This window comes from Thalassophryne amazonica, chromosome 8 (assembly GCF_902500255.1).
Source record: "Thalassophryne amazonica chromosome 8, fThaAma1.1, whole genome shotgun sequence".
In the NCBI taxonomy this organism is placed as follows: domain Eukaryota; kingdom Metazoa; phylum Chordata; class Actinopteri; order Batrachoidiformes; family Batrachoididae; genus Thalassophryne; species Thalassophryne amazonica.
Genome location: NC_047110.1, coordinates 86,584,296 through 86,611,965, shown reverse-complemented (window position 1 = coordinate 86,611,965; position 27,670 = coordinate 86,584,296). Strand labels below are relative to the sequence as shown.

General features: G+C 42.6%; 1 protein-coding gene across 4 annotated transcripts in view; it reads right to left on the bottom strand.

Moving 5' to 3' along the window:
• Positions 1–27,670, bottom strand: part of cpt1ab (carnitine palmitoyltransferase 1Ab (liver)) — a 73,425-nt gene that overhangs the window by 23,590 nt on the left and 22,165 nt on the right. For 3 of the 4 annotated variants that reach the window (XM_034176879.1, XM_034176880.1, XM_034176881.1), the window contains exons 3-9: positions 22,686–22,828; positions 19,795–19,966; positions 19,518–19,619; positions 18,870–19,007; positions 18,076–18,153; positions 8,230–8,337; positions 7,491–7,578 (exon numbers count right to left, since the gene is read on the bottom strand). In XM_034176879.1, the coding sequence (XP_034032770.1) occupies positions 7,491–7,578; positions 8,230–8,337; positions 18,076–18,153; positions 18,870–19,007; positions 19,518–19,619; positions 19,795–19,966; positions 22,686–22,828 (829 nt within the window). Of the gene's footprint in view, positions 1–6,873; positions 6,959–7,490; positions 7,579–8,229; positions 8,338–18,075; positions 18,154–18,869; positions 19,008–19,517; positions 19,620–19,794; positions 19,967–22,685; positions 22,829–27,670 lie in introns of all 4 variants that reach the window. The other variant, XM_034176882.1, reaches the window with a different exon arrangement.

The following is a 27,670-nucleotide window of genomic DNA, read 5'->3' as shown; positions in this document are numbered from 1 at the left end:
AGGATGAAAATCAGCACCTCCAAATCCGAGGCCATGGTTCTCGACCGGAAAAAGGTGCTTTGCCCTCTTCAGGTCGGTGGAGTGTCCTTGCCTCAAGTGGAGGAGTTTAAGTATCTCAGGGTCTTGTTCACGAGTGAGGGACGGATAGAGCTTGAGATCGATAGATGGATCGGTGCAGCATCTGCAGTGATGCGGTCGCTGTATTGGACCGTCGTGGTGAAGAGAGAGCTGAGCAGGGGGGCAAAGCTCTCGATTTACCGATCGATCTACGTTCCGATCCTCACCTATGGTCATGAGATTTGGCTCATGACCGAAAGAACGAGATTGCGAGTACAAGCGGCCGAGATGAGTTTCCTCCGCAGGGTGGCTGGGCGCTCCCTTAGAGATAGGGTGAGGAGCTCGGTTACTCGGGAGGAGCTCGGAGTCGAGCCGCTGCTCCTCCACGTCGAAAGGAGTCAGTTGAGGTGGCTCGGGCATCTTTTCCGGATGCCCCCTGGACGCCTCGCTGGAGAGGTGTTCCGGGCACGTCCCACTGGGAGGAGGCCCCGGGGAAGACCCAGGACACGCTGGAGGGACTACATCTCTCAGCTGGCTTGGGAACGCCTTGGGGTTCCCCTGGAGGAGCTGGGGGAGGTGTGTGTGGATCGGGAGGTCTGGGCGGCTTTGCTTGAGCTGCTTCCCCCGCGATCCGACTCCGGATAAAGCGGAAGAAAATGGATGGATGGATGGATGGATAGTTGTCATTAAAAGACTGGCAGTAATATTACAGTGGAAAAAGCAGCAAGGTAAATGATCACAATGGCAAGGCATACTTCAGATTTCTATTTTAATACATAAGGATTTTTTTATCCGAGCTTTTAATCAGCTTGAATACTGTTGTGTGGGCCGCCCGAAGAGGAGGTACTGCTGGTTCACCACCAGAGGGTGCCCTGCCTGTCGTCGTGTTTCAGGCACCAGAGGGCACAGTCACCTCTCAGGAGCACCAGGAGCACCTGCACTTACAGCTGTCAATCATCACCATTCATCATACCACACCCATAAAAGCCTGGAAGAGACACCATAACTCTGCCGAGTTATCAGCTTACCCGTCAGGTAAACCTACTCAGCCGCTTTGTGCCGTTCGCACATTTATTGCTACTGACCTTTGCAGTCTTAACCTCTGGTATGCTTGCAGCTTGGAGCTGGGTTTGTGGAAGTTTGGAGGAGCTGGCGTTTCCACTCCTCACTTTCCTTATCTCAGAGTGTTACTGTTGGTACTGCACGTTTTCAGTATTCCTGTTTTCTGGGAGTGGTGGATTTTTCCCTCAGGAGAGGAACTGTACTTTTTGCTGACTGTTTGCTGGGTGTACACACACCCACCTTTAACCTGTGTCTGTTCCTGCCAGCAGTAGCAGATCTGACAACTGGAAGCAGTAGCCACCTGGGGACTCAGGACTTGGCGGCTCCGGTGTGTTGCAGGTCTCCATTGGCGGTGGAACCTTGTGGGTCCCGGCTCTTCTCTGGATAGGCGTCTCCTACCCTCGGGCCTGCCCACGCGTCACCTTTTGTGTAGATTGATTGACAGACTAAAAGCATATTTGGTTGTTGTGCACATTTGCAGAATAAATTGTTATTTATTCGGACTTCCTATTGGCCGTTCATTTACGCCCCCCTGTTGTGGGTCCGTGTACTTCACTTTCCCCAACAGAATACAACTTACAAGGCTTCATTTCTAAAAATCCATCAAGAATTATGATGAAAGGAAAAAAACAAAACAAAACAAAACAGTAAATTCCCCAAATTTCCACACTTTACATAAAACATTTTTTTTTCTACCCAGGCATGTATGGGTTCATTGGAAAGAGCTTTCAAACGGCTTTAAAACAAGCCTACATTTATTAAAATCCGTTAAGAAATAGTGAGTGACGCTAGTGCAAAAAAAGCGGTCGGTTTATTATTGATGATCGGCGCGACACTAACAGATTGAGGCACGCACGTCCATTCCAGGTCTATATTTCCATGGTTTTGTCGTCCAAACAAACTCAACCAATGACGAGTGGCCCCTGTCCTTCCCTTTAAATTGGAGCGCACTAGGCAGATGGCTCTGTGGCATAAAGTAAGCAGATGCAAGTAAAAGGATCAGTAATTAGTTAAACCCCCACCACACAAAGACAGAGGGCGGAGCAGGAAATCATGGAGAATGCCACATGATGCTGTAGAAATGCAGAGCACACCAGAACCTTACAAGATGTGCTCAGTAGTTGCGCACTACATGCCATGAGGTTCATGGTCGTTGTGAGGTATGGAGCTGCACTTGACAAATGCAGAACAGTGTCCAAGGCTGGACTCACAAACACTGCATAGACCACCCCGTGACTGCCCCAACAGATGCTGAATAATCAGGGCTATGTGCTGTGATTTTTATGAATAAAGTTCATTTTATAAGCCGCTGTTGCAAAGTGCAAAATGAGTTCCTTGACAGCTGATGTCCGCCGACTGAGTCACGAAGTTTTGTGCGTGTTCAAAACTGAGTGATGATCAGGCAGAGAGCTTTGTTTTCTACTTTTCAGACATGCAGCTCAGCTGTCACTGAACGTATGTGCTAATTCAAATGCATTGGACTTGCAGCTACTGAAGTATTCTGAACTCCGATTACTGTTACGATGACAACATGTAGCATTAACTAACTGCCACCATGGCAGACAAAACAAGTTAAATATTACATGAATCCTTTTTCCACATTTCTGTAAAGTGCTGACTCACGTTCAAAGAGTGACATGCCTTTGCATCACAAGTGCCCTCAGGACAACACCAACTTTAAAAGTACTTCTGAACTTAGCCCCTCTGGACAACCACACTGTTGGAGAAGTCCACCTCTATGTCAGTAAGGTTGCACCAGTTGGGCAAGTGGTGAAAACTAGCATATGCCAGTCATACCTTAACCTTAATCAAAGACTATCAGCGGATCTTCCGCTTATTACTTTCGCATGTGATAGGGTACGAAAAAGATACTCTTTTGTGAATTAATTTAGTACAGTGATAACAGCAAGACAGTCATGGTGAGACCCGGCTCTGAATCTCACCTGTAATAACTTGTTTTACAGAAGGATCATTAAATCAGGGTGAAAGCCAGAGCTCGAGTGTTAATACAATGCGACGGCCTGACACAGGAAAAGAGCTTTGCACTGGGCAGATACATCACCGTCTCTCAGGCTGAGGTGTTTGCTGTCACTCACTGGGTGGAGTTCCTATTTAACCTCAATTTTAAGGGTGAAAAGTGTATTTACTCAGATAGTCAGGTGTGTATAAGAGCCATTAAAGGGCCACTCTTTTCATCAGCTTTGGTGTGGGAGTGTGTCCAGGCATGTAAGACACTGGGAGAGATTAATGATGTAGTTGTAGTGTGGGTACCTGGTCATGCAGGTATTCCAGGTAATGAGAGAGCAGACTTGCTCGCAAAGTCTGGGAGCTCAACTAAATCTGTTGATCCAGAGCCTGTTGTAGCGGTGTCACCACAAATGAGCACCACAAATGATGGCAGAGCTTGAGTGACTGCAGGGAGGCAAGACATTTCGTGGAAGGACCAAACCTAAGGTTTCCCAGGGAGCTAGTTGGCCTGGCTAGAAATATAATAAGTCCATTGGTTGGGACTCTCACAGGTCACAACCTATTGAGCAGACATAGAATGGTAATGAGAGTCCAACAGGTCAGTACATGTACAGTAGCAGGGAGGAAACCTAAGATGTCTCTCCAATTTTTGGGCCAGCGTCCACCATAAGGTAGACTGGGGTAGAGGATTTTGGGTTCCTTTATTTTAGAACCTGACCAGATTAGGAAACTAAAGCTAAGAAACCTGGTATCCTTTATCATGAGCAATGGGCCCATTTGTGGCCTACGCTCTGCTAGGATGATAGTCCCCCCCCTTTTCTAACCTATCCTAACATAGTGCACATTCACGTTGAAGATTCATCTTGTGTGTATGTGTGCGTGCGTGCGTACATTCCCCCCCACACTGTTTGTCTGACAGCACCTGCAAAAAAAACCTCACATGGAACATTTTAATATATAAACAGGTGCATTATGTTCATTGTAAACTCACGATCAGCTTTGTCTTTTTGTATGAATTGTATAATCCACAGTTTAGACTCACAAAGCTCCGTCTGGAGTCACAGGACTTTTTTTCAGTCCCTGTAATGGTTTTTAAAAAGTCGGTTTCTATTTTTCATGGCTGTCAGTTGTTTTCCAACCATACAAAGTCCAGTGAAAGGTGTTAATTATCCAATGATGCCACTTCTCTGTTGATTTACGTACGTGATGCCACCCGCTTCAATGATGGAGAACTGCACGCACACAAGATAGATCCAAACTGAAGAGTACGGGAAATTAATCATTTAAAATTTAGCTTGTTTTGTCCACCATTTCTCTCTCTCTCTCTCTCTCTCTCTGCGTGTATCTGCATTGACATCATGTTTTTAGACCACAGCAAACTTCACTCTAAACCCGCGCATACCGTTCATCTGGAAAGTATTCACAGCGCTTCACTTCTTCCACATTTTTTGTTATGTTACAGCCTTATTCCAAAATGGAGTAAATTAATTTTGTTCCCCTAAAACTTCTACTCACAACACCCCATAAAGACAACATGAAAAGTTTTTTGGGGGGGGAAATTTTTTACAAATTTACAACCCCAATTCCAATGAAGTTGCGACGTTGTGTAAAATGTAAATACAAACTGAATACAATGATTTGCAAGTCCTCTTCAACTTATATTCAAGGACAAGATATTTAATGTTCAAAATGATAAACTTTATTGTTTTTGTGCAAATATTTGCTCATTTTGAAATGGATGCCTGCAACACGTTTCAAAAAAGCTGGGACAGTGGTATGTTTACCAGTCGCTCAGTTTAGATAGGTGGTCAGCTCTAGGAAGAGTCCTGGTGGATCCAAACATCTTCCATTTACAGCTGATGAAGGCCACTGTGCTCATTGGGACATTCATAGTGGCAAAAACATTTCTGTATCCTTCCCCAGATTTGTGCCTCTAGACAATCCTCTCTCAGAGGTCTACAGACAATTCCTTTGACTTTATGCTTGGCTTATGCCCTGACATGCACTGCCAGCTGTGTGACCTGAACTGTAGACAGGTGTGTGCCTTTTCAAATCATGTCCAATCAACTGAATTTACCCCAAGTGGACTCCAATTAAGCTGTAGAAACATCTCAAGGATGATCAGTGGAAACAGGATGCACCTGAGCTCAATTTTGAGCTTCATAGCAAAGGCTATGAATACTTATGCACCTGTTTCTGTGTAGGTTTTCAGTTGTCCAGGTGGTTTCCATAGCAGAGAAGCTTGGATCTTCGACTGGACTGGGTTGCTTGACGTGAGGACGTTTCGCTTCAAATCGCAGAAGCTTCCTCAGCTAAAATTCTTGCTCTGGTAGTCTGAGACCCCCTCCCCGGTTAAGGCTGGGTTTCAACTGTTTTACAAAGAATGCTTAACCGGGGAGGGGGTCTCAGACACGCTTTGTCCCCAGTTTACAATGGGATACTCAGGTCAAAGCAGTTTCAGTCTTTTGTTCATGGTAATGAGTCATTCACGTCATCAGGAGAGTCGTCAAGGGAGCCATCAGGAGAGGCTTCCGTCCCATCATTAGGAGGGACAGCTGCCCTGTCATTAGGACAGTGCTAAGTAGAGCACAATAGGTTCTAATTAGAGCTATTGTTTAGTCACTAGCCTGTAGCAGTCTGCCTCTCGGTAGGAGGGGTCTGGTTAGGTTAAAAACTCCAGCTTTTGTTGGCTTCTGTTTTATTCTTCTCTGCAAGAGTCAAGACAGAAGTCAGACTACCAGAGCAAGAACTTTAGCTGAGGAAGCTTCTGTGATTTGAAGCGAAACGTCAAGCAACCCAGCTTCTCTACTTATGTACCTATGATTTCCTAGTGATTTTACTTTTAATAAGTATACAAAAAAAAAAAAAAAAAAAAAAAAAACTTTTTTCACATCGTCATTATGGGGTATCGTGTGTAGAATTATGGGGGGGATTTCTTTCATCCATTTTGGAATAAGGCTGTAATGTAACAAAATGTGGAAAAATGAAGCACTGTGAATACTTTCTGGATGCGCCGTACCTAAGTCTATAACCTGGGAAAATCTATGGAAATGTGACATCATCTGTAGTGCCCCAACTCCACTGGAGACAGTGACGACGCACTAGGGATGCTGAAACAGTTACACAGAAAGGTGTCTTTGTGTCCCTTCTGTGTCTCAGCAAAATATTAGAACACACAATGGACTTACAAATGATGCCACCCCGTGTATCAAGGCCCTTAATAGACTAATTCCAACCTGTCAGACTGCACAGCGGCCATCAACACTTCGCAAAATGAAGTGCTCACAGTAACTTTTTTCTTTTCCTACAAGTGTGTACGCTTATTGTTTTCAATTCACTGTCGTCATGTATTTAATTCATATGTCTCCTATCTGAAAGCAGAGGGTTGTTTGAATTTGTCATTTTAATCCTACACTAACATTTAAATCAGCAAAGCCCAAATATTTAAAAATACTTTTCAATTACAAAGTTAATGGCTTATTATACAGTTTTGGGTGTATCTCAATGCCTCCTTAAAATATCATAAACTGAACTACTGCTCATGAAGTCCAGCCCAGTATAGTTTAACATTCACAAGTCTTATTGTAACCTTATCTCCATTTTGGCTTCACAAACATCTAATTCACATGCAAATTAGTTATGCAAATTGGATGTGCATAGAACACCACACATGCACTGATATTCATGGAGGGCAGATTACATCCAATTGACAAAGATGGGTCAAATACTCCAAGGAGAAGTATAGTAGCAGTGGTGTGGAGGAGGCAGAACTACTAAAGACTCTACCTGTATCTACACCTGGGACACGAGTGGTGTTGAACATACGCTCGTATTGGGATGAGCACATGGGTACAGTGTGTAGGAGCATGAGCTGTAAAGCAAAAGGGGAGAGTAAAACATAGAGATGATAAAAATGCGAAAATCCCCCGAGAGCAGCAGGTACACACCTAAAGAGGTCAGAACAATGTGTGAAAAAATAAAAAACTAAAAAAGAAGGAGCGATGACGATTGGCTTGGTAAACAGTCTGAAGGAGAAGGAAAGCTCTTGGAAGGCTGCCAGGCATGAAGGCAGGAAAAGGGTCTAGAAACCAGTGGCTTGCCACCTCAATGTCACCAGCAAAGCCCTGCTGAAACCATTAAGAGCTGCATTAAGACTTCAATAAATTTATACTTTTAAATCTAATATTCCTATCAAAAGGATGGCTGACAAATTGCTTTTGTTATAACAGACCTAATGAATCTGACAAATTCCAGCTAAAGTACAGATCGCTTCAGGGCTGTGATGTTGAAAATGAGTGTGGGAATCAGGGTTTCCAACGGCTGTTGCGCCACAGCACCAACTAGGATTACAGGTTGGGGAGTGGGAAATCACAGGACACTGCAGAGAGTTGCCCTCCTCTTACCTGTCTCTAAACCAGGGATGCGGGTGGTGTTAAACATCCGCTCCCACTGAGCCGAACACAGAGGAACCTTGTTTGCCAACAAGTATACCTAACGCAGCGTCCAACAAAGCGAAGGGACAAAACAGTAAAACAGAGACAATCAAATGTGAGTGTGGAATAAAGTGAGCGCCATGCTTTTCTATTTGTATAATGCACACGTATCAATCTGTGGCTTTATGCAAAACATTATAGAATGAACACCAGCAGTGTGCACATACAATCTGCACACAAACACGAGGCAGGCACGTAAAGGAACAGGAGAGATGGAATGGAAGGAACAGATGGAAACTGCAAGTTATCAACACTCAGTCAGCCTTCAAACAGTATTTAATCGTAGCCGCGGAGGCATCGCGAACAAGCACAGAGTGCAGTTCACAGCTAATTCAAGTCCGTCACAAAGCATGAACTTAAAACATCTGCAGACTAGCATCTATAATCAACAGCGAGATTGTGTTTCATGGAGGAAAAAATTTACGTCAATAAAAGAAGGTTGTAAAAGATAAGCAGCTCACTACTTAAAAGTCAAACCGTGAGATAACAGCTGTAATGATGACAACACTGGCATTTTTTTTCTTTTATCATGAATAAAAACCTCATAACAGATTAAGTTAAACATTTATTTTTGCTGTACACACTACTAAATCTAATCATAAAGTCAAGTGAACAGTTAAAGGAAGGTGACAATAAACTCAATACTCACTGGTTTAATCTGGGCTCTATCCAGCATTCTCCTGTACATCATGATAGCATGGATGGCATTACCTGCCCTGGCAGCCTGGATGGAAGTGGGGAACACATACAGGAAATCCTGGAGGGAGGAACAGAAACAGATATAAACAGGTACACAGTCACATATAACCAAACGTTACACAGTCCTAAAACAGGAGGACACATGAGGCCTTCAAGAAATACTGAAATGATTGAATGAGCCATCTGTTTGTTCTTGAGGTTATTTTGGCCAGGGGCATAATGTGCAAAAAACACCAGCTGTGATGATCCTGTTAACCAAACTCAACTTCAAATTCAGAAAATTCTTAAAAACAGAACAATTGCAAGCAGCCACAACACACAGAATGGTTTACAACCCAATGGAAGGGCTAAGGCTAGTATCTCAGAGTGGCGGATGCTGAGGAACGCTGCAAATTGCTGCAAACTATTTTGCAACCGTTATGAACTCCGACGAAACCCAAAATTTGCTATGTTCGTCAGCGTTCACCGCTCCGTAAGATACAGGCTTAAGCTAATACAAGACGTTGCAGCCCGGAGTGCCTTTACTGACAGACCCATCAAATGCATCATGAAATAAATAATAAAAATGGGAAAATGCAGTTATCTTAAAAGTAAAATTGTCACTGGCCAGCCTACTGATCCGCCTAAGAGGTATGTGCTATAGCCTGCAATGGCCCACTCCCTCTTCAGGTACAATTTAGCATGGAGAGCCATGGGCCCTCTGATGGGAGAACAGGATAGATATATACAACCCCTGGCAAAAATTATGGAATCACCGGCCTCGGAGGATGTTCATTCAGTTGTTTAATTTTGTAGGAAAAAAAGCAGATCACAGACATGACACAAAACTAAAGTCATTTCAAATGGCAACTTTCTGGCTTTAAGAAACAGTATAAGAAATAAAAAAAAATTGTGGCAGTCAGTAACGGTTACTTTTTTAGACCAAGCAGAGGGAAAAAAATATGGACTCACTCAATTCTGAGGAATAAATTATGGAATCACCCTGTAAATTTTCATCCCCAAAACTAACACCTGCATCAAATCACATCTGCTTGTTAGTCTGCATCTAAAAAGGAGTGATCACACCTTGGAGAGCTGTTGCACCAAGTGGACTGACATGAATCATGGCTCCAACACGAGAGATGTCAGTTGAAACAAAGGAGAGGATTATCAAACTCTTAAAAGAGGGTAAATCATCACGCAATGTTGCAAAAGATGTTGGTTGTTCACAGTCAGCTGTGTCTAAACTCTGGACCAAATACAAACAACATGGGAAGGTTGTTAAAGGCAAACATACTGGTAGACCAAGGAAGACATCAAAGCGTCAATACAGAAAACTTAAAGCAATATGTCTCAAAAATCGAAAATGCACAACAAAACAAATGAGGAACAAATGGGAGGAAACTGGAGTCAGCGTCTGTGACCGAACTGTAAGAAACCGCCTAAAGGAAATGGGATTTACATACAGAAAAGCTAAACAAAAGCCATCATTAACACCTAAACAGAAAAAACAAGGTTACAATGGGCTAAGGAAAAGCAATCGTGGACTGTGGATGACTGGATGAAAGTCATATTCAGTGATGAATCTCGAATCTGCATTGGGCAAGGTGATGATGCTGGAACTTTTGTTTGGTGCCATTCCAATGAGATTTATAAAGATGACTGCCTGAAGAGAACATGTAAATTTCCACAGTCATTGATGATATGGGGCTGCATGTCAGGTAAAGGCACTGGGGAGATGGCTGTCATTACATCATCAATAAATGCACAAGTTTACGTTGATATTTTGGACACTTTTCTTATCCCATCAACTGAAAGGATGTTTGGGGATGATGAAATCATTTTTCAAGATGATAATGCATCTTGCCATAGAGCAAAAACTGTGAAAACATTCCTTGCAAAAAGATACATAGGGTCAATGTCATGGCCTGCCAATAGTCCGGATCTTAAGCCAATTGAAAATCTTTGGTGGAAGTTGAAGAAAATGGTCCATGACAAGGCTCCAACCTGCAAAGCTGATCTGGCAACAGCAATCAGAGAAAGTTGGAGCCAGATTGATGAAGAGTACTGTTTGTCACTCATTAAGTCCATGCCTCAGAGATTGCAAGCTGTTCTAAAAGCCAGAGGTGGTGCAACAAAATGATAATGATGTGTTGAAGCGTTCTTTTGTTTTTCACGATTCCATAATTTTTTCCTCAGAATTGAGTGATTCCATATTTTTTCCCTCTGCTTAGTCTAAAAAAGTAACCGTTACTGACTGCCACAATTTTTTTTCCTGATTTCTTATAGTGTTTCTTAAAGCCAGAAAGTTGCCATTTGAAATGACTTTAGTTGTGTCATGTCTGTGATCTACTTTTTTTCTACAAAATTAAACAACTGAACGAATATCCTCCGAGGCCGGTGATTCCATAATTTTTGCCAGGGGTTGTATACACAGTGAGGCAAATAATTATTTGATCCACTGTCGATTTCACAGGTTTTCCCACCTACAAAGAATGGAGAAGTCTGTAATTTTTATCGTAGGTACACTTCAACTGTGAGAGACAGAATCTAAAAAAAATTTCAGAAAGTCACATTGTATGACTTTTAAATAATGAATTAGAATTTTATTGCATGAAATAAGTACTTGATACAATAGAAAAACAAACCTTAATCTTTGGTACAGATTTTTTTTTTTTTTTTATTACAGGGGTCAGACGTTTCGTGTAGTTCTTGACCAAGTTTGCACAAACTGCAGCAGGGATTTTGGTCCACTCCTCCATACAGATCTTCTCCAGATTTCAAGTTTCAACACCCTCCAAAGATTTTCTATTGAGTTCAGGTCTGGAGTCTGGACAGGCCACTCCAAGACCTTGAAATGCTTCTTACAGAGCCACTCCTTAGTTGCCGTGGCTGTGTGTTTTGGGTCATTGTCATGTTGGAAGACCCAGCCACGACCCGTCTTCCAATGCTCTTACTGAGGGAAGGAGGTTGTTTGCTAAAATCTCACAATACATGACCCCATCCATCCTCCCTTCAATACGGTGCAGTCGTCCTGTCCACTTTGCAGAAAAGCACCCTCAAAAATGATGTTTCCACCTCCATGCTTCACGGTTGGGATGGTGTTCTTGGGGTTGTTCTCATCCTCCAAACACAGTGAGTGGAGTTGATACCAAAAAGCTCCATTATGGTCTCATCTGACCACATGACCTTCTCGAATGCCTCCTCTGGATCATCCAGATGATCACTGGTGAACATCAAATGGGCCTGGACGTGCTGGTGGGAGCAGGGGGACCTTGTGTGCCCTACAGGATTTTAAACCATGGCGTTGTAGTGTGTTACTGATGTAATCTTTATGACTGTGGTCGCAGCTCTTTTCAGGTCATTGATCAGGTCCTCCCATGCACACTTCAAGCAAATATATATTTGCTTGAAGTGAATGCAAACTGTATTTTATTTGGAGCCCGACATGAGGAAAAGCTGAAAATAGTAACACCATCATGATCGCTCCTTTAAGGAACGCTATAAGTGTGACCCGATTCGGTTTTAAATGCGTGCTAAAAATAATCAAGCCGTTTTAGGAAGTTTCCACTGCTCTCTTTTTTTTTTTTAATGAAAAGACAGTGTTAATGTTATGTTTCTCACTTCAAGGGTATAGAAATTTTGTGGTCATGAATCGTGATTTTTTCCCCATATAGAAGCTGCGCCGAGCTATAAGTCACAGGACCGCTCAAACTAGTAAAACTTATACTGGGGAAAATACGGTATATTTAATGCAGTTGGATTACAAATAGCCTGCTAACACAAAAAAGTCAAAGTACTTCAAACCAATTTCACATGGAACTAAAGACTTTAATGTGGAATGCATACAATAAACACAGAGATAATATCTGCTGTCTGACATCATCATTTTCCACAAGAATACACCAAGCTCAGCACACCAGGGATTGGGGTGTGATAATAATGCCTTTCTCTGGAGAACTCAGATCATGCAGGTGGCGGTGGTGAAGGTGGAGCTTATGAAATCACAGTGGAAGCAGCAACAGCCAATGATTATAGTTACAATTTAGCTTCCAGGTGAGAAGTGCAGTAGTAGATGTGGCAGAACACAGGTTGCTCAAATACACAATGTAATAAAATTTTATTACAGAGATTAGAGCATGCCATAGGTATTAAAGGCACTGTGCTGCGGTGGTTTGAATCATATTTGTCTAATAGATTACAATTTGTTCATGTAAATGGGGAATCTTCTTCACAGACTAAAGTTAATTATGGAGTTCCACAAGGTTCTGTGCTAGGACCAATTTTATTCACTTTATACATGCTTCCCTTAGGCAGTATTATTAGACGGTATTGCTTAAATTTTCATTCTTACGCAGATGATACCCAGCTTTATCTATCCATGAAGCCAGAGGACACACACCAATTAGCTAAACTGCAGGATTGTCTTACAGACATAAAGACATGGATGACCTCTAATTTCCTGCTTTTAAACTCAGATAAAACTGAAGTTATTGTACTTGGCCCCACAAATCTTAGAAACATGGTGTCTAACCAGATCCTTACTCTGGATGGCATTACCCTGACCTCTAGTAATACTGTGAGAAATCTTGGAGTCATTTTTGATCAGGATGTCATTCAAAGCGCATATTAAACAAATATGTAGGACTGCTTTTTTGCATTTACGCAATATCTCTAAAATCATAAAGGTCTTGTCTCAGAGTGATGCTGAAAAACTAATTCATGCATTTATTTCCTCTAGGCTGGACTATTGTAATTCATTATTATCAGGTTGTCCTAAAAGTTCCCTAAAAAGCCTTCAGTTAATTCAAAATGCTGCAGCTAGAATACTGACGGGGACTAGAAGGAGAGAGCATATCTCACCCATATTGGCCTCTCTTCATTGGCTTCCTGTTAAATCTAGAATAGATTTTAAAATTCTTCTTCTTACTTATAAGGTTTTGAATAATCAGGTCCCATCTTATCTTAGGGACCTCATAGTACCATATCACCCCAATAGAGCGCTTCGCTCTCAGACTGCAGGCTTACTTGTAGTTCCTAGGGTTTGTAAGAGTAGAATGGGAGGCAGAGCCTTCAGCTTTCAGGCTCCTCTCCTGTGGAACCAGCTCCCAATTCAGATCAGGGAGACAGACACCCTCTCTACTTTTAAGATTAGGCTTAAAACTTTCCTTTTTGCTAAAGCTTATAGTTAGGGCAGGATCAGGTGACCCTGAACCATCCCTTAGTTATGCTGCTATAGACGTAGACTGCTGGGGGGTTCCCATGATGCACTGTTTCTTTCTCTTTTTGCTCTGTATGCACCACTCTGCATTTAATCATTAGTGATCGATCTCTGCTCCCCTCCACAGCATGTCTTTTTCCTGGTTCTCTCCCTCAGCCCCAACCAGTCCCAGCAGAAGACTGCCCCTCCCTGAGCCTGGTTCTGCTGGAGGTTTCTTCCTGTTAAAAGGGAGTTTTTCCTTCCCACTGTAGCCAAGTGCTTGCTCACAGGGGGTCGTTTTGACCGTTGGGGTTTTAAATAATTATTGTATGGCCTTGCCTTACAATATAAAGCGCCTTGGGGCAACTGTTTGTTGTGATTTGGCGCTATATAAAAAAATTGATTGATTGATTGATTGAGGTGAAAGATGGAAAGTACCATTCAACAAGGTGAAGCCGAGCTGAATGGTCATCGAATTAAACATTTGTTCCATTGAAAGAATGAAGAAAAAAAAAAATTCAGTATTTGTTTGCTATAACAGCTAAAACATATCCTTATCATATGATATTTTATTAATTTATAAACAACAAAAAAGGGTCTTACATTTTGGTGTTTGTCACTGGAGGTTGACGTCTACAGTCCAACACAAACTTTAAATAGGAGTCCAAAATTGTTCTCAGTCAACTTGCAAAAAACAGTTCTGATGACGTAGTCCGTGATGCTGCCCACTGACTTTGTGTACAGACTGCCGTCTGCTTTCCTCACTCCAGCGAAAAATTGCAGCAGAAATTTGTCCAGCTTTTTATCCTAACAGCTCGTCATGACTCCAGGCAGCTTAGAGCATAGTGGATTTGGGTTTTTTTGTGTGTGTGTTAGAAAAATTAGCAGCGTCAAATAACTCAAATTGTCGTAATCCAGCAAAACAAACTCTGCCATGTTTAGCTAAATGCTGTCCCCGGTAGTGGGAGCACGCACAGTGGTCAGAGCGTGCAACAGCACATTTGGTACGAATAATTCATGTTACGTGACATACAAACCATCCACTTAGCTGTTATGCATTTATGCTCCTCGGGTAACATACAACAAAACAAGTGTGCAACAGGGCACTGTATGATTCAGTACATATATGATGGGTAAATATTGCACTTTGAATAGCATTTATACTTGAAATATGCCACAACATTCAAATGGTGAAACTGATGGTGTTATGACAAAACTTCAGTTAACTGCAAGAACTACTGCACAGGATTCGCTTAATTTAGTAAAACTGGTGCCATAAATGAGTCTGTTCAGTCAAGCAAGAGAAAAAGTAAATAAATAAATAAATAATCAATCAAATTTTCAATTATAAAATAAAATTTAATAAATAATGTACTGTATATGAGGTCTATTAGAAAAGTATCCGACCTTATTATTGTTTTAAAAAACCATATGGATTTGAATAACGTGTGATTGCGTCAGACAAGCTTGAACCCTCGTGTGCATGCGTGAGTTTTTTCATGCCTGCCGGTTGCGTCATTCGCCTGTGAGCAGGCTTTGAGTGAGGTGTGGTCCACCCCTCTCATCTATTTTTTATTGTGAATAAATGTCTGAACGATTTGGAGCTTTGCTGCATCAATTTTTTTCCAGAAACTGTGAGAGACCTCCAGGTGGACACCGTTCGAAAAATTAATATGGCTTTCAGGGACGATTTTATGGGGATTACACAGATTAAGGAGTGATCCAGACGGTTTAAAGACCGCCCACAACTGCTGAGAGCGCGCCACGCTCCAATCGACAGGCTCCAACCCCGCTGGAACAACCAGATCATTTCCAACGTGAAAGCTTTGTTGATCCAGGACCTCATTTCACAAAAAGGCAGAAGATGTGGACATCAGCACTTTATCGGCACATTCCACCGTTACGGAGTTTTTTTTTTCATGGAAAAAGAACCAGAGGGACGCGGCACAAAACCACCTCGGTGTTGGTCTCTCAAGACAGCTTTCAGGTGGATTTCAGACGGATTCCGGTTGCTTTCCGGTCGTGTGAATATCCGACTGTGATTGTGCATGAGCTGGACATGCCAGAACATGTCCTGGAAGGCTTCATCACAGCGTTTCTTTGCGCCGAGCGGCTGCAATGCAACGCGCGGAACTCCTCCGCACGTCTGTCTTAATGTGCAGAAAAAGTGCCGATGTCCACGTCTTTTCACAATTCCTGTGCTAGTCAGATGACATACCGGATCAAGACAGCGTCCAGTTTAAAAATGAACGGCACATTTCACTGTTACAGGAGTTTTTGTCATGGAAAGAGAAGCGGCTCCACCGCGCGTCGCGGCAGAGCTGCATGGTGCAAAGAAACGCCGTGATGAAGCCTTCCAGGACATGTTCTGGCATGTCCAGCTCATGCACAATCACAATTGGATATTCACACGACTGGAAAGCAACCGGAATCTGTCTGAAATCCACCTGAAAGCTGTCCTGAGAGACCAACACCGAGGTGGTTTTGTGCCGCGCCATGAACAGCACGGTGGCGTGTCCCTCTGCTTCTTTTTCCATGAAAAAAACTCCTGTAACGGTGGAATGTGCCGAAAAAGTGCTGATGTCCACATCTTCTGCCTTTTTGTGAAAGTCAGACAAGGTCCCGGATCAACAAAGCTTTCTCGTTGGAAATGATCTGGATGTTCCAGCGGGGTTGGAGCCTGTCGATCGGCGCTCTCTCAGCAGTTGTGGGCGGTCTTTAAACCGTCTGAATCACTCAATCTGTGTAATCCCCATAAAATCGTCCCTGAAAGCCATATGAATTTTTCGAACGGTGTCCACCTGGAGGTCTCTCACAGTTTCTGGAAAAAAAATTGATGCAGCAAAGCTCCAAATCGTTCAGACATTTATTCGCAATAAAAAATAGACGAGAGGGGTGGACCACACCTCACTCAAAGCCTGCTCACAGGCGAATGACGCAACCGACAGGCATGAAAAAACACACGCATGCGCACGAGGGTTCAAGCTTGTCTGACGCAATCACACGTGATTCAAATCCATATGGTTTTTTAAAAAAATAATAAGGTCGGATACTTTTCTAATAGACCTCGTACTTAAGCTCTGGTGACAAATCACAACTCCAATTCCAATGAAGTTGGGACATTGTGTGAAATGTAAATAAAAACAGAATACAATGATGTGCAAATCCACTTCAACCTATATTCAATTGAATACACCACAAAGACAAGATATTTAACCACAAAGACAAGATATTTAATGTTCAAACGTTCAATGCCCCCCAACTCTATTATCAATTGAATATAGGTTGAGGAGGATTTGCAAATCATTGTATTCTGTTTTTAATTTACATTTTACACAACATCCCAACTTTATTGGAACTGGGGTTGTATTACAACCACCCAAAAAAAGTTAATAATTAAAAAATAATTTGATCCTTCTTCTGTACCTTTCTACTACAGAATGATAAGTTATGAGCGAGTTCGCCTTAAGCCTGGTTTCCACCAAGTAGTCCAGGTCAGTATGGTGCAGCTCGGAACAGTTAAGCATGCCTTGGTTTGCGTTTCCCCCGCCAGCAGTACCTTTTTGTTTGGTAGGAGGCGCATGGTAGACTTCGACATGCCCCCTCCACAGAGAACTATTAACGTTTTATTATAATTTAATTTAATTTTAGTCTTGGTGGATCATTAACAGAATCTACTTTCATCATGAGTAGAGTGGTGAGAGACAAAGCATGACTGTGCTGAATGCTGGTGTGAACGATCGGAGCACCACGGCTTTCAACTTTTAAATTAAGTTATTTTTCCTGTTGTTGTGGGTGGGACAAAAGGCTGGAGTTCTGTGGTTCACACTGAGCAACGCATCTGGAGCAGACAAACACAGAGAGACTTCTTTTAAAAACATTGTTTATTTGCGTTATTATTAATATTATGCTTTTTTTGTCTTGGTGGATCATTTATGGGATATATTTTCATTGCAAGCAGAATGCTGAACAGATGTGAATAAATGGAGCGCTATGACTCAACTTTTAAAACAATTTGTTTTTCTTGGTGGGACAAAGTGCTCGCGTCCTTTGGTTCAGGCTGAGAAACACACTCGGAGCAGACAAACACAGAGGTATGTCTTTTAAAACATTGCATTTATTCAGCCACAATGAGGAATTAGAGTATTTCCAAACATCGTTTTCCAAACTAAACGCACTTTATGTGGATAACAGTTTTCATCCGGCTGTGATGATGAATCTGACTGAAAGTACATAAACTTTATATATGCTGAGTCTGTGAATGATGTTAATGTTTGAAAATCAGAACTGTATGAACGGTCACATGAAGATTGTAGCTTTTGCTTTAGCTGCTGAGCCAATCAATGGATATCAGTGGGTTAGCACCTCCCTTTTTAACCGTTTCATTATTTTGGTGCCCCAGGTGAAGTGTGCTGAAAAAGTGGTACGGTACGGGTTGTTTTTTTGGTGCTCGTCCCTAAAGCTGGATGTGGAAATGCGCAAAATAGCATTTTGTACCATGCAATACCAACCCAGACTGCTTCCTGAAAACACGGCTTAAGAAAATCTGTCACTATCTACACAGAAACCTTTTTCTCCACTGCCAATACAGGAGACTCCCAGGGAAAGATATCTTACCATGGCATAATAGTTGCTGTTGACCATGATGGGTCCACGGCCCCTAAGGTAGATATACTCCTCCCACCAATCACTGACCTGTGTCACACAGAGGGGAGAAAGGAATGTAAAAGATATAAAGGTAGCTTTTTACTCCTGTGCTACAGCACGTCAGCACCATACCAGCAGGTGATTGCTTGTCCACTTGCCTTTACAGCCCACCAATGGAAGTGGTGCTACATCCTAGAACCACGGAACATTACAAATTGCAGCAAACATAATAAATATGGCAGTGTTAAATTAACACTACAGCACATGAAAATGCCCCCCAACTCTATTATCGTGTAAATTCACTCTATTAGTGTTGATCAAATTGATTAATCACTAATAGAGCTGATGCAACACTACAATAGAGCCGATTTAACATTACACTAAATGAGAACATATCACATAAAACTACAAAATTTACTGTACAGAAGGCCAGGAGTTTTCTGTGTACTGAAATTCATCTGGAGGTGTGCGCGCGCACACACACACACAAACTTGAGGATTCTATTAAGTGACCTAAACATACAAATATACATATATGTGTATGCGTATATATATATATACAATTTCTACCTCATTTCTTATGTCTTGTACTGTTACAAGTATTATTATTATTGCTTATATTTGCACACGCTGTTTGATTAACATTCTCCTCTACTTGCACCCACCTTGTGTGTTTTTTAAGAGCTGACGTAACATGTGAATTTCTCCTCTGTGAGATCAATAAAGTTTATCTTTATCTTTAAACACATGCACATATAACTCACATAGTTAGAGGCCCACCAGGACTTGAGTTTCAGGTACCACTGCAGTTTGGGTCCCAGGTTCTTCTCAAAGTCTTTAGTCAAACCCTTCATCCGTTCATATTGCTCATCATCCATCAACGGGCGCACTGACTCTAAGTACTGCAAAGATATTTACATATGCTCAGTCACAAAGACCTGAGCACAGTGCCAACAGGAGCAAGCAAACAGGCCAGTTGGCAATCAATTATTTCTTCTTGAAGGGTAATAATTGAGCTGTGCTTGAAAGATTACGTAGTGGCTCTGGCTTATGCAGAGCAGCCAAGTGACAAAGAAATAGGAGTAGGTGACTTAAAGTAGTACTTCAGGTAAAAAAACAAAAAAAAAAACCCAAACAAACAACAACAAAAAAAAAACACTATTGCAGAGATACGATTTAAAAATAAATAATCATGCAACAGACAGTGTATCTACAAGCACATTGACTAAATGGGTTATTCCCCCCCCCCCACACACACACACACAGCCAACTATCTGAAGGTATGACCATATTTTAAAGAATAAACACTTTTTCCAGCCCTATAACCAGGGTCAGTACTAAAACCCATCAATGCAAACACTCCACGGATCACTGATTTTTTTTTTGGGGGGGGGCAATAAGAGTTGGATTACCCTTCTGCAGGTGTCCTGAATGGAAGGGACTGGTAGCCGAGGCAGGGAGTTTTGGAAACTGTACAGCATTGGCTTCCGGCCAGAAAACACTTTCACTAATAACTGGACAATCAGAAGAGATAAGTAAAAGGTGAGAGAACAAGGGGAACTTTACAATATACCTTAACAGGAGAACAGTCTCTTCTGTCTTGATAACAGGAATTATGCAGACATCGTTTTGTTTTCTTCAACAGTACACACAGTATTGACCCTAAAGTGAAGTAATGCATTGTCTCACCAGCCACAAACGAGTATTCCAGGCCACAGATCCATGGCGCGAATGCATCCAGCCATGCCATGACAACAGAGACTTTAGGACGTTCCTCATTATCATAATTATGGTGATCCACACGCCCGTACCCACCAAAACTCCTCCAAGTATCCTTTGGCTGTCAGTAGACATATATCGACTGGGAACAAGCAAAAAATAAAATAAATAAATAAATAAATGACCCTTCAGTAACGTGTATACAATGTAATGGTAAAAGAGGGATCAATAGGTTGACATGATCTCTTGTGAAACCCTGAGATGTTCACAAGTAAATAAATGTTAAATGGACTGCATTTATATAGCGCTTTTCCATCTGTATCAGAAGCTCAAAGCACTTTACACTTATGCCTCAAATTCATCCAGACACTCACACAAAGATGTCAGCGGCTGCCATGCAAGGTGCTCACTACACACAGGGAGCAACTCAGGGATTAAGAACCTTGCCCAAGGGCCCTTAGTGATTTTCCGGTCTGGCTGGGTTTTGAACTGGGGATCCTTTGGTCTGAAGCCCAATGCTTAACTGCTAGATCATCACCTCTCCACAAGTCTGTATAAACCTATCAAAAACTTGCCATCACCCAATCAAGAACATTATTTTCATTCTTTTTATTGTTTGCTTGTAATTATCAGGTAAACACACCTGCTGCAACAACACTACACATTTCTTTTAGGTAATATTACCAACTTAAAGCTCTAGTCACTTCTAACTGGGTATGAGCATATCAGACCTGGAAGCATGCATTGGTGTAGCATCTACCACAACACAGAACTAGACTGGCTCCTGGATTTCAACCCTACAGAGAAGCAACCAGTCTATCCCCACCTCAACATGGACATCCACTTGGTCTTTTCCAGTTGCTGGGGACCTCAATACTGAGGCACCTGTCTGCTGAATCATGCCTAAAGAAGTGTGCCAAATGGCCAAAATATCACACCTGATGCTGTATGCCTCATCCACGTTCCCTTTGCTCTCCTGCAAAGGTATTTGCATCACCAAACACCTATGTCTAGAGACCACATAAGATCTTTCAAAGGGTCTCTCAATCTCAGAAAACAAGGACCCAGAAATGTATAACCCCAATTCCAATGAAGCTGGGACCTTGTGTAAAATATAAAAACAGAATACAATGATCTGCAAATCCTCTTCAACCCATATTCAATTAAATACACCACGAAGACAAGATATTCAATGTTCAAACTGATAAACTTTATTGTTTTTGTGCAAATATTTGCTCATTTTGAAATGGATGCCTGCAACACGTTTCAAAAAAGCTGGGACAGTGGTATGTTTACCACTGTGTTACATCACCTTTCCTTCTAACAGCACTCAAAAAGCATTTGGGAACTGAGGACACCAATTGTGAGTGTCATGACTGGGTATAAAAGACGTTCACAAGCAAAGATGGAGCGAAGATCACCACTTTGTGAACAACTGCATGAAAAAAATAGTCCAACAGTTTAAAGTAGACCTGATTTGAAATAAATGCAGTCAGATCTTTGGACCAAAAAATGACTTACATTTACACATAAGATCCTTCTGAATGTAGTGAAGTAAATCTGCAAGCCCAGATCTGTCAGTCAACGGAGAAATCTTCATTTAAAAATGACAAATTTACAACTAAAATTTAGCCCTCCGCAAAACTGTCATCACATTCGGGACGCTGCCGAGACGTCAGGGAGAAGACCCTATCCGAGCATGCAATGCGTGAGCCAACTGTAATTTGTGGATTTATGTCAGTTTGCATCTGCACCTTTTTCTTGTCTTATACGGAAGGATCTACTTTTTTAAAACTTCATATTGTCTTGCGGCATGTTTGGTGAGTACACATTTCTATTATTTGTGCTTGAAAATTATTTTGGGGGACTTTTTCATACGCCCGTTTGATTGAGTGGTGTCGCATTGAAAATCTACTGTCTTTCGCCTGCGGTGTTACCGTCGCGGGGTACGGAGGCGAGACCCGCAAAGAATTCAAGTCATTAAAAAAGATATAAACCTCTCTCAGCGGCCACTGAGCTCTGCGGCTCCGATTACCGAGACGTGCGGCGCTGCGGAAAGTCTGTCCTTGCAGCAACAGATGTTACCGGCCACTCGCATCAAAACAGCGAGTGTATTCTCTGGACTTTTGCCAAGTTGGCTGCACCTCCATTCAGTAGACAGGGATGTGGTGCCGGCTGCACAACAGACATGGGCGATGTGAGTGGCCCGCTTCGGCGGTTACCGAGCACGACTCGGTAAGCGCAGCAGAGGCAGAAAGCGAGGCGTCAGTGAAGAACATCGCCCACTGTCGATGTCGCCGCTGATCTGAGAATGCACAGCTGTATCTCACATTCACTGCAGCTTACTTTTGGATGCTGAAACCAGGATGTGTATAACAGTAACATTACTAACAGATAAAATCAATTTCAATGCGGGATCAGACTGACGGCGCGGGCACTCCGTCTTCTGCCGGATGTCACTGCAATGACCCGGATGTACAAACAGTTTTCGCTGAGGGCCAAATTTTAGCTGCAAATTTGTCATTTTTAAACAAAGATTTCTCTGCTGAATTACAAATTTGGGCTTGCAGATTTACTTTACTGCATTCATAAGGGTCTTATAAATACATATCAGCTATTTCTTTCTGAGATCTGACCACATTTATTTCAATGCAGGTCTACTTTAAGAACAATGTTGTGTTGTAAACAACACTGCTAAGTGAGTATGCGATTCATCACACACAAAAAGACTTCTGATGGCCTTAAATAATGCATTCTTAGGCATATGTTTGTGTTCACGTCATTGCTTGTAAGCCTTGTCAATGGGTGCATTCACAACGTAGGAACAACTGGAAAATAATTCTTCTTATGTGTAGGCTTACCTTACAGGCAAGTATTGGCTTAGCTTTGTAAACAATCCAAGAGAGGGATCCAGCTGTTTATATTTGTTGTAGGACATGTATGATGTAACCACTACCATGAAGCCAGCAGGGCTCCCTGGGTACACACCAGTCATTATCCCATTCTGTGAAGCAATTAAAAAAAAATGAAGTTATGAAGGTCTACAGGGTCATAGGGAGTAAGGAGTGTATAGGGACAGAGATTAATCATTAATGCAGTAAATGTTTTTTGAGTACAGCTGATAGTATAGTACGAGCTGTCAGATAATCATTGTAAGGAATGCAAAATATTGCGGACTCGTGTAAATGAACAAGCCCAACAGGCTAGAATACAAAGCTCAGAATGGACGGTTACCATCTGTGTGATGTTTGTCTGTGTTTGAGTATGCCACCTACAGGAAATTCTATACTCAAACAAAAAGGAATGCAGTTGGCTAATGTAGTAGTTCATGCTGAACAGGCAACATCAACTATACATTCTGTGAAACTCAGGCAAACCGAACAATGTGTAATTTAAGAAAATGACAGCAATCAATGAAGATGGGTTTTTTGTAATGGTGGTTGACACTGACACACTAATGTTGCACACTTGGACAAAATAAACGGGACTTTACAAGCGTGCGTTGGTTTTTAAAAACAACAAAACTTTATTTCTTCGTAACACTCGCGTTGCGCTTCTCACTTCTCTCCGCAGGACCCTTCTCTGCCGCGCTCTCAGCTGTCATTCAGGTGCCTGTCTCATTAACTTATGGCAACTATCATGCCTACCTGAAAATACATCAGAAAGCTGCTGCCAACATGCACCAACAGACAATAAATGACAGGAAATATTACATCATCACAATAAAAATAAATGAGAAATGAGGGTGACAAAATAACAAATGAAAATGAGGGGTATGAAAATGAGGGGTGTCCTCTATTCACACATCTGTTCACATATTCACATCTACTGTGGTTCCCACACTCTCCCCTCCAAAATAAATGTCGTCCCGACATTACGGATTTCCCCGACAGTTCATGTCTTCAACCTGTGAATTAAAGGTGCAAAGTGTTTGGGAGTCTGTCTTTGAGATACTTCCTGTGTACCAACAGTTTTTGACATGACATCCATCTCCCTCTTTATGTCATGTCCCTGTAACAGACACCACTGGCCAGGCGATATCTGAGGTGCTACTCCACTCCTTTAGCGGGCTAAGTGTCTCAGACTGAAAGGTTTGACCCTAATTCTGCCCTTTAACTCTATCTACAGACCTACAAATAATACTGCATGTGTCACATGTGTCCCAGTACAATTCAATGTGTCAGTGGTCTGAATTCTGGTACTCTCCTCATTAACAAAACAAAAAAAAATCAAAGCATTTGTCATGCTTAACTTTGCCTTTTAAAACAAATCTAAGATGTTATGAACTATGAACTCATTTTTTTTTCCCCTTTGTTAAAGTCACAACAATACATTCAACATGAGACTATGAACTCATATCTTCTACTTTAGCTGTAACCATTACTTGTGTCTGTATGTGAATGATGGTTGACCTAAGGTGTTGTATGTGAGTGTTTTGGGTGGATTTCTTTGTCGGAAAGGATACATTCTTGTGTCAGATGACTGCGGCTCAGGCTGCCTCTTGTCTGCTTCATCAGATGATGTCTCCTGCTCATCCTCTGCTGTTTCGTCATCCTCCACTTCTGGTTCCATTCCGCCTTGCTCTGGACACTCCTCTCTGTCACTTCCTTGCTCCAGGTGTCTGTCAGCTGCTTGGGGTCTGAATTCCTCTGCTTCCACTCTCAGCCGGCTGTTGACCTGGTTGAATGACTCTGCTGGTCGTGTGGTGATGAACCTCCAATCACTTTCATCCTTGGAACTACTGTCAGAGTCTCTTTCTTTGTGTTTTTCTTGCCTTCTCCTCTTCCTGTCTGTGGCAGGCTTTCTCATTACAGTTGTCTTTGTCTCCTGTATTTCCTCTTCCATAGGCAAGAAGTCACAGGGCAGTAACAGGTTCCTGTGCAGGACTCTGGTCTTTCCTGGGCCCCTCTCAGGTTGTACCACACAGACAGGACCGTCTTTGTATTTTCTCTCATGTACAATGTGAACTTGCTCCTCCCAGTAGGACCTGAGCTTCCCTGGTCCTCCATTGTCCCTGACATTTCGTACCAACACTCTGCACCCTGGCTGTAGTTCAGCTCCATAGGTCTTTCAGTCATAGTGCTTCTTTGCTCTCTTTTGCTCTCTTTGAGCGGTCTCTGATGCCAACCTGTATGCCTCTTGCATATGCTTTCTCCACCTGCTTGCGTACTCACTATGTGAAGTATTTTCATCACTTGGGGTCAGGGTGAACATAAGATCTACAGGTAGTCGGGGGTTTCTGCCATAGAGAAGGTAGTATGGGGTGTAACCGGTTGCTTCACTGCGTGTACAGTTGTATGCATGCACAACTTTGGCTAAAGAGCTCTTCCAATCTGACTTGGCTTCCTGTGTCAGGTTTCTCAGCATTGACAGGAGGGTCCGATTAAATCTCTCAACCTGATCGTTTCCAGCTGCATGATAGGGTGTTGTATGTGACCCCTGGATACCAGAATACTGTTCCAGCCTGGAAAACAGCTTGTTTTCGAACTCTTTGCCCTGGTCATGATGCAACTTAGCAGGAAAGCCAAACCTTAGCACAAAGTCTCCAAAGATCTTTCAGCAGATGTTTTTGCTGACTTGTTGGTACATGCATACGCCTGAGCAAAGCGAGTGAAGTGATCCATGACCACTAGAATATACTCATATCCTCCTTTGCAACTTTCTAGGTGTAGGAAGTCGATCAACACCATCTCAAACGGGTAAGTGGTGACTATATTAACTAGTGGTGCCTTGGTCGACTTGTTTGGCCATTTTCGTTTCAGACAGCTGCACGCTTTGTTACATAGTGGTCCACATCCCTTTGCATATGAGGCCAATAGAATCGATCACGAATCAAGCTGAGTGTCCGCTCAACTCCAAGATGTCCCATCTCATCATGTAACTCCCTGAAGATGAGCTGATGGAATGTTTTTGGTAACACTAACTGATCCCGAACTGCTGTTTTCCTGTACAGGACACCCTCTTTATTGACATATAGCTTGTTTTTCTCCCTTGCTAGGAGAGACATATCATCACAATGATCTTTTCCTCTATTTGGGGCCACTGTTCTGACATGACATATTCACAAACTTTGCCAATGACTGGATCATCTTTTTGTGCTTTCTTTAAGTTGTCTGTGGAGATTTGTGGCACTGGGGATGTCACTCGTTCTTGTTCAACATCAGCACAAGCTGCCAGCGATAGTGATTGGACACATCCAGGGCCCATGTTCCTGTGACTGAAGTTGGAGTGTCTGTGTGACAGCTGTGATTACCTCTGGATTCATTTCCTGTGAGCATGTGTGCATGTACTGTTCCATGTCGAGCGGCATCCGTGAGAGGCCATCTGCATCTCCATTGACTTTTCCAGGCCGATACTTGATAGTGAAGTTGAAGTCTGCTAACTCAGCAATCCACCTGTGTGTCATTGCATTTAGCTTGGCTGTGGTCAAAACATAGGTTAAAGGGTTATTGCCCGTGTAGACTGTGAATGCAGGTGCATAATACAAATACTCACGAAACTTCTCACAGATTGCCCACTTCATTGCCAAGAACTCCAACTTCCCAGAATGAAGGTGGTAGTTCTTTTCTGGAGCAGTTAACATTCTCGACCCATAACCAATGACAACCAAATGGCCTTGCTGTCTCTGGTACAGTACTGCGCCAAGACCCTCCTGCAAGGCATCGCAGTGCAACACAACAGCTTGTCAAGTCAGGATAACCAGGACTGGTGGATTGTAGCAGATGTTATATAAGAAGGCAGAGCACTTGCTGGTGTTGTTCTGTCCACATGATCAGGCTGCTGGAGGATAACTGGCTTGATTTCCTGCGTTTCCCTTGCCCTTATTTACACGGGACCCTTGGACTTCACTTCTTGGTGTTTTCTCAGTAGATAACAAGCATACAGAGGCTTTGCAATGCCAGAGAAATTCTGTAATGTATGGATAGTAGTAGGACAGGAATCCTAGCATCCTCCTTAGGTCTCCCACAGTCTCAGGTTGGCGATCTTTCAGTGCTTGTGCAATCTCAGCAGGATCCATGCAATGGCTGTTTTTTGAACACAATCTTCCCCAAAAATCTCACCTTGTCTTTGAACACTTCACACTTTTTTGGTGTCAGCTTTACACCATGTGCTTGGTAGCGACGTAACACCTCTCTCATATCATGCAGATGGCCTTCAAAAGACTTACTGTGGACAAGATTGTCATCCAAATACGGCTGACATGTTTCATCCCTCAAACCCACCAGACACTCCACCATGCTGCGCTGAAACTCTGCTGGAGCTGAGGACAGGCCGAAGGGGATCCGCACCCACTCATACAAACCCCACGGTGTTATAAAAGGCTGTGGTCTGCTGCTCTCCTCCAGAAAAGCCCTGATGATACGCTTTGCCCTGGTCCAGTACAGAGAAACCAAGCACTGCCTGCTTAGACTGTTCAGCACATCCTGCACTCGAGGGATGGGGTGACGATCAGGGATAGACTTCCAATTCAATTCTCGATAATCTATGGCACAAACGTAAACTCCCATCCTTCTTGCGCACACAGACTAGTGGTGATGAATATGGAGACGGGGATTTTTGAATCCATCTCTATTCAGTAGGTCCTTCCAAATATTCCTTCACCTCCCTGTGGAGTGGGTTTAGGTACTGAGATGTAGGTGCGTCCGTACTGGAGTTGTGTCACTCAATCTGATTTTTAACTGCAGAGATGGAATACATCCTACATCATTCTTGTCCTTTGAAAATGCAGCACATTCCTCTCGTAGCATTTGTTTCACCTTTTGTTGCTGATCGTGACTCAGGTGATCAACTGACACTCGTGGATCCCATAGTTCACATTTGTTTGTGCCACCTGCTGTTTGTCTCG